The sequence below is a fragment of the Mercenaria mercenaria genome, chromosome 3 (assembly GCF_021730395.1).
Source record: "Mercenaria mercenaria strain notata chromosome 3, MADL_Memer_1, whole genome shotgun sequence".
NCBI lineage: Eukaryota > Metazoa > Mollusca > Bivalvia > Venerida > Veneridae > Mercenaria > Mercenaria mercenaria.
Genome location: NC_069363.1, coordinates 102,665,557 through 102,673,902, shown reverse-complemented (window position 1 = coordinate 102,673,902; position 8,346 = coordinate 102,665,557). Strand labels below are relative to the sequence as shown.

At 33.4% G+C, this 8,346-nt stretch overlaps 1 protein-coding gene across 1 annotated transcript; it reads left to right on the top strand.

The window, feature by feature from the left end:
• The first annotated feature begins 3,359 nt into the window (after window positions 1-3,359).
• Window positions 3,360-6,554, top strand: LOC128555839 (uncharacterized). Its single transcript, XM_053539544.1, has 2 exons — window positions 3,360-3,597; window positions 5,671-6,554. The coding sequence occupies exon 2, from the start codon at window positions 5,714-5,716 to the stop codon at window positions 6,251-6,253; it is 540 nt and encodes a 179-aa protein (XP_053395519.1). The 5' UTR covers window positions 3,360-3,597; window positions 5,671-5,713; the 3' UTR covers window positions 6,254-6,554.
• Window positions 6,555-8,346: the final 1,792 nt, after the last annotated feature.

Sequence of the window (8,346 nt, the reverse complement as noted above, 5' to 3'; positions counted from 1 at the left end):
CTGTGTGTATATATCAATATTTATTTCAACACTGTCTAGTATGAAAGATATTGGATAGTTTACTCGCTATATGTCACCTCTATCATAACTTATCACAACTGATTTGTTAATGTCGCACGTCGATGTTACTACATACAAGTATACAGTGGTATTTGGACTCTATATATCAAAAGTTTTCTTTTCTTTTCTTTTTCTCCTGACGATTCATTTTTCTTTGTTAACAAACATTGTTATCTAGATAATAAGCTTAAACAAACCAGTAAAATATTTGTACAGCCTTCCACCTGTTACATTGATATATGTTTTATTTTCTGGTCACATTACTACGAATAATGACTGGATAATCACGTAGTTTTCTTATCTATCTCAATGTCAACACTGATTTTCTTTAATACAATTTAAGTAAATTCTCTGCAAACCAGATAACTCCTATTTTCCAAAAATAAATACGCCTATTTTCTATATTTAGCTTGTACTTTCCAACACGGAAGTTATTTAAACGTCAAATACCTATTCATAAATCATTAGCATTGAAATTTGAATATCTAACGTTTGCTTTCCACTGGAAAATATTCTGTCTCGGGACTAACATTAAAACAGGTAATTCTTTTTGTTTTGATTATAAAAGGGAAGTAAGTATTTTAACCTAGCATCAAGATTTACAAATATTGACATATTTTCGTTTAAGATATAAATCAAAATCATTTCATTATTTACTAAAACGTAGTTATGCTTTCATTTCTATTAACTTAACTACCGGTCTTGACTTCTTTTGTTTTACATATTATGATGTGTTAAGTTGTGTACATCTGTTTTGAGTACTTCTTATGATATAGAACAATCACAAAAACACTAAGTTAACATTTAATTTCAATTTGATAGACAACTTGGTGGCGCAGCGAATGGAATGGCAGGCAAAAATAAACTATATCGTCTTCTACGGGATGATGAAAACCCGTTGCTATGTGGAATAACAGCTAAAATTCCTTTAGCGACTGAAACTCCAATGAACCATATTCGTCATGGGTCAAGACAAAGTTCACAATGGATCTCAACCTCAAGAAAACTTTCTGATGTTGACAAATTTATAAGACTTAAGAGAAAGACAGAAGGAGCGTGTGTAAGATGTAGAGTTGTAGAAATAGATGAAATAAAGGTGCGCTGGTACGCAGAGATGGGATGGTATAGATTTCGACAACTTGTTCAAACATTTATCGGAACAAATACTACATATCTATTTTGTCAGTTTATGCAACAGACGACGGGTCAAATTTTAGATTTTACCGACCAAAGAGTTATTGATACGTATATCCCATCAGTTCCATCCGGACAAGAAGACAAAAAAGCACGACGTTTTGCAAAGAACTATAGCGAGGTTCTAGTTGAACGCTTTATCCCTGCAGATTGTTGTATTGCCATATATCACAGGTAAACTCAGGAAAGTGACAATATAAACTTACGATTATCGGAATAAGAAATGTGTTGCAAATTCATTTCAGTGTTGACTTCCTGTGCCATTTTGTACTGGCCACCTTAAAATCAGTTGATGTATTATTATATGTTTGATATACATTGCATTTCAAGATCATAATTATACATGTGATAGATACTACGTATCTTAAAACACATCCTCTGTATTTTCTGAATGATTTGTTAACTAATTAATGTACTTTAACTTACATATAATACATATCATCACATCTTATTATAATTTATGAATTTGAATCATGTACTGACATAAAGTTTTGACAGGAATTTCTTCTTCTTCGCCATGCCATTTAATGCATATGTAATATATAAATAAATAAAAATAGAGTACAACAATGATTAAAAATGTACAAAGGTTTTATATCTTATTTTTTTCTACTGCTGAAGGTTATTGTTTGTTAATCTTGATTACGTTTATTGAGGTCTCCATCTTGACTACACGCTCCAGCAAGTAATATAATCTTTAAAATGATCCCTTGGAAGCATAGAGTGCGACCAGGAAAAGAATAATAGCAGACTAGGTTTGATTGAGTCTCGTCATGAGAGGCAATGAAGTGTGCGACACCTTTCATGCCTCCTATTAAGCGGAACTCAATCACACATCCAATGAATGGACTCCATGATCCCAAATGACCAGAAATAAAACAACACTTAATCTAAGTACAAGGAGACTTTTAAACGGCAGTTAGTTTGTGCAGTAAATGTTAATACTGTATGGACATCTCTTGTTATCAATAAACATGTAATCAGATCTTAATGTATGTATGTGTCTGTTTGTTACTTTGTGTTATTTTTGCATTCGTTTGTGAATGTGTACATGTGCTCAGTCACTTTGTTCGTGAATACTGATACATGTATACATATTTCAATGGTGAATTGATATATGGGCAGCTGCGTTTTTTTAATGTTGTTTTTGCTATTGTACTTTTGTCCTTGATTGTTTTAAGTATTAACGAGCTAGACATTACTGCAAGCGAGAGGCCAGACTGTGGATTTATTTTGTAAAAAAACAAAGAAAAATATCAAACAGGGAATGCCACGCACCAAAAGCGCAGCCTCCTCAAAACGAACCCCCCCAGTAAGTCATGGCGGCCTTCTCAAATGAATACAATCATGCTAGAACTTCAACTGTTAAATCTCACCGAGTTTGAACTGTTTTGATTACTTTTATCTAGCCTGTTTCTCTTAATGCTCTGTCTTCTGCAAAGTAACTAGGTGCATGAGTTTTGCTTCTTGCTTTTAATACAAATTTACAAGAACATTTTAGTGTTGTTCATACTATGCCTTCTTTTCCCACTCCAATATGTGTGTTGGGAAAATCCATTTATTGCCTCTCGTGAACAGACTAAATCAAACAGAGTCTGCTATCATTCTGCTTGGTTGCATTCTATTTTTCCAAAGGATCTTTTTCCATATTTTATTGAATAGATCGTTAATTCTCAATTTTGTCAGTCAAACAAAGATGCATGTAAAGCGTTCTATGCGTTAAACATGGCTTCCGGCTAATGTTGTGAATAAACAATAATCATGGCTTTCTTGTGGTTTATGGTCTGATTTACCACGGTTCAGAGAGACAAAGCGTCAGTCAAACTAATATGTAACCGAAATTAATTTTCTTTTTTCTTGACAGCTTTAAGAATCAAAAATATACATGCTCACTAACGAGTATAACTTACAATGCTTTAGCATGCTGTATGTATTACTGATCAGCATTTAATTATATTAGAAACGTATAGTACATGCGCTAGTATGCTATTATTTATTATGCAAATGTACGTATTTATGATTGGATATGAACTTGGTTTACCATGACGTAAACGATAGACGTATACACATTTTATCAATAAAAGTTTTCTATACAGATAAGTTAAGCTACTAAATAAGTAACATGTAATTTCCAACAACATTTTTTCTATATTAAGTAATACGTATTTTCCAAGTCAGAAGGGTATATTTAAATAACAGATTTAAATAAAAACATTCATTTTAACCAGAAACACGAGCAGAGAAGTGCAGATGATTTTTAAAGCTTTAAGTCGAATTTGTGGATTTCGTCTTTTGCGGGAGCTGATATTCTTAATTACTTGAGACTAATATTCAACAAGACAGGTAGAATTTTTGTTTAAAGTAACTATGAAATTATTATAATATTATTAATCTACATTTATATTGATTCTATATGATATATTATATATACACACACGTTTGAAAGTGCTTTACAGAATACATGCCCAAAATACAAACCTTTACACATTTAAGAACAAAGTCTATGCGTAAACTAAATGTAAATAAAACTCGAAGAAGACTAACAGAAGAAGACTAACGGAAACAATATATGACACATTGAAATACTTACAAAATACATTTTTTATTATACATGTATCAACATTTCTCGGTTGATAAAAAATGAACTTTTAAAAGCTGTTGGAATTTAATAAGTGAAAAATACATACTGCTATGCTTTAGGCTTGAGAGCGCATATATTGTTTCAAATGAAGTACATGAATAAAGTTAGAGATAGATATATTATTGTTTTATGAAACAAACGGTACTTTGGAATAGATGTATTTAATTGTTTTGTATAAAGTTGTACGTGTGAATGAATCAAATCATTCTTCTATCACAGCAGCGTTGTTTGTGCCGTGTGGTGTCCGTAAAAAGTCTCCCCGTACATTCAATCAGGGCTGTTATATTTCGATCTTCTCAGATCGTTCAGCACGACTTTTATGTCGTGTTATCGGTACTGTTTAGTTTCTCAACATGACCATTTCGGCCTGGGTGATTCCAATACTCCCGTTTCCATAGCATCGGGTATTGTATAATCACCCCTTGGATATGGTGCCTGCTTTGTAATTTTGTCTTTTGACAGTTCCTGTGATACGCAGGCTCCATAACCTCAGATCCCCTTCCTAAATTCCAGTTTGTTTAGTTCTGCCCATTGTTTTCTCGTTTGGGGCAAACCCATTATTTTATCTGGGGACCAAACGCCGCTCTTCATGGAATTACACGCCTCAACACGTGTATCATTGAAGGTTCCATGTTCATCGCCGTTTGAATACATCTGCGGATGTCTCTAAATTGCTTTTTGTGCTTTTAGCATGTGTAAATATTGAGTTCTGCTCAATCCGGGGCTAGAGGGCATGGACGATAGCATGCATTTCCACTACCGTCCATGAACAGGCTCAATCAAACCGAGCCTGCAACATTTTCGTTTTTGTCGTGTTGAGCGGCCTGTGAAGTTTCCACTTTTCTCTGTTTCTATCTCGGCTGATATTCAAGAAAAAACAGCATATCCATTTAAAGCAAAGCTCTGTCTCAGCTAGCTTAATAAGAAATTAAAACGACTCGGTATTGCTATGGTTTACCTGAAGAGGTAAAAAGCTTATCTCGGTTAACAAACAACGACGCAAAATATTACATAAGGTCACACGTATTTTCCATAAATCTATATAAAGAAACAAGTACTTTCCAAATGTAACAAAAATAACTTAAATGGTGTAATATTTTAAGTCGATCTATTGTAAAAGTGTGCAACGTACTTTTTTGACCAGTCAGAGCGAGTTATTTAAAAAAATAAAAATAAAAAAGTGGCTTCTTATTCGTGAAGACCAATTTGACTGTAGCAATATTGTTCGAAGCTGAAGAGCGTCGACTGAATGCGCATAAGTACCAATGACCGCCCCTGCATTAATATTCTGTTTTTGTTTTGTTTTTCTAAAACGTAAAGGTATCGTATTTAAAGGAAGCCGACACATTTTTGTTACTTCGAGGTATAAGTCAAAGGTAGGCGAAAATCCGATACAATTTGTAAATGTCAATTAATTGAACACTACTGACTCTGCAATTCTGATTGGTCAAACGTAGATTTCACACTATGTCAGATAGAGTCCACGAAGAGAATGCTTCGAGAAAAAGAAACCTCGGTCGGTCACTTCGCTACGCTCCGATTCCTTCTCTTTTGGTTTCTTTTTCACGAAGAATTCACTTCATAAACTCTGTCTATAACTTAGTTCCAGTTTTGTAGTATATATTATATATATTGCTTGAACATTTCAATTATTATTATTATTATTATTATTATTATTATTATTATGACAAGTAAATATCGAATATATTTATTTTGCAATTATTATTATAATCATTATTATCATCATAATTGTTGTTATAAAAACTTATTTCTAGCACATTTTCTTCTCACATCTGGTAACGTTGTCACGAAGAGCAAATGGCAGGCAGAACCAAACTCTATCGTCTTCTACGAGATAATGAAAATCCAATGGAGGAAGGAATAAAAGCCAAACTTCCTCATGAAGACAAAACTCCGCTGCAGCATATTCGTCACGGATCTCGACAAGATTCACAATGGATCTCAACCTCAAGACATCTTTCTGATATTGACGAATTAATAAGATTTAAAAGGAAACATGAGGGGTGGTCAAGGCAGTGTAGAGTTGTTGAAATAGATGAACAGAAGTTAAAGTTGTATGCAGAAATGAGTAAAGATATAATGCGACAACTTGTAAACATAATGAAGAAAAAGGCGGTTAAGAAACCAAGGAAAATGATGAAATTGTTAACTCAGTTTTTGGAACAAACAACAGGAAAAGTATTAGATTTTACAGACCAAACCGTTTTGGACAGATATATCCCTTCCGATTCTTTTGGACTAAACGAAAAGGCACGTGGTTATGCAAGGAAATACAGCGAGGTTCTCGTCGAGCGCTTTATTCCGGCCGACTGCTGCATTCGCATCTGCAAAAGATAAATATACAGTTTATTTCTTCAATAACTTGAGCAGGAACACTTTATGATGAAAGATAATATAGTGACTGCAATCTTTGTGAATTTGTACAATTACAGTAGACCTGTCATGGAAGTTACTTTAAATATGTTTAACTTTAGCAAGTCATATTGTATATATTTCTACCTAATCATTAATTGGTTGTAGGTTTAGAATGACGAGAACTTTTTGAAAAAGTTCGAATAATTTCACTTCAAGTCATATCATAGTTATGCATTATTCATTACCAAAAAATGTGTGCAATAAATCCTTATTTTATATTTTATTAATAGTATTTATTTCTCTCATCCCAATCTGCATATTAAGAAAGTTTATATGTTGAACTCAGAACAGAAACAATATATAGAAGTATATGTTTAATAATTTGCATTGCATTGTCTCCTGATGTTAACTGTTTACTGAATAGTTTTGGAATCATATCTACAATTTACGCTAACACAAGCACGTTGGAAGCCTCTAATTCATTCTTCAATTTCTATACCTATGTTACTTTATATACCGCCTCGATAGGATAGATCTAGTGGTAGAACGTCCTATTTTGCATAAAAACGTAAAGAAACGGTACCAGTAACTCCCATGCTTAGCACTCAGCATTAAAAGGGAAACTGGCTTCTCTTCTTTCATATCCTCGTAGCATGGACTTCATCAGGAATGACGTATCGAGAGGGATTAATATAAATTATAGATCGCAATGAATCTAAACCTCAAGACATCCTTCTGATTTTGACAAATTTGGTAGAACTTGCTTCACAACCGACCTAAATTAAATAAATACAAACTAATCAATATATAACAATGAAGTTTTGGTGACATTATAAGCTACTTTCAGCGACTGCGTATATTCTTTGCCGGTATTATTAAGTCATAGCGGCGCTCTCATTAATATGACGCAAAATTACAATGGCCTCAATTTTGAATATTGATATCAATAATTTGTGCGTGTCCAGACCATTTGCTATGAAATATATCACTCGTTAACTAGTAAACCACTTTCCTTCCTTATGATACGTGTCAGCTTCACCTCATTTGAATAAGAACTTTTGTGTATTCATGTTCAACTCGCAAGCAAGCAGATTCGTGCTCCATTCACGTTTTTTTTTTAATCTGATGTCTATATGATGGCTGATGATTTTTAAAACACATGAAGAAGACTAAATGATATTGTCAACAACATGATATTGACTCTGTACACACAACATGCCTACGTCATGATGAAGTAGCATTTAAAGCTGCTCGCGCGCACAAAAGTTTACGGATTCAACGCACTATATGGTTATGTAGGAAAAAGTAAAGCGTTGCAAACGGTTTATTATTTTTCAATATAGCCATATAGTGCTGTGAATCCGTAAACTTGTTTTCATCAGCCATTTTCTCAAAACGCTACGTAGATTTTCGCTTATTTTGTTGATTATACCTTTTCATTTTATATTCTTGTTACAAAAATGTTGCTTTTGAGAAATTTATTTTTTTCGACCAAACTGAGGGCGAGCAGCTTTAATTATGACGTCACCCATCTACAAACTTTTTCCGTGTTTAAATTGATACGATAAACTTCAGTCAGTGATAAATTAAGACACGGGTATTTTAAAACATTGGTGTTTCATTCCAATTGCTTTCGAAGTGAGACCTGCTGTCAATAAACAAATAGGGTAATTATCCCTTAAAGATCATCCATAGCCTAGTGGCCTACTTCCCCTTCTCCATACATAAATTTCACGGAAATAATTCTGATGCGCTACTACAAGATAATAAATCTAGGCGGACAATTTAGGCACTTCCTGATTTTATGTTTTTCAAAACTGTGCCTAACTTATTCTGTCAATCTCAATTCAGCATAGTTTTAAAAACATAAGTAATTCATAAGCGCGATCTCAAAGCCTGTGCTGTAATGTGTATGATGGATGATGAAGAAAACTTACTGAAAATATCAATAACATTAAATCAAATCCTTATCAGTACACCTAAATCTGCCCCATTAATTCAACAAAAATGTTTAAACATAGAACAAATTGTCATGGCCTGATATATTGTCTATTGTCATTTCGTCACTAATTTCT

Bases quoted from the DNA above. Each gene is read 5' to 3' on its own strand.
- LOC128555839 (XM_053539544.1), top strand. From the start codon at position 5,714: ATGGCAGGCAGAACCAAACTCTATCGTCTTCTACGAGATAATGAAAAT.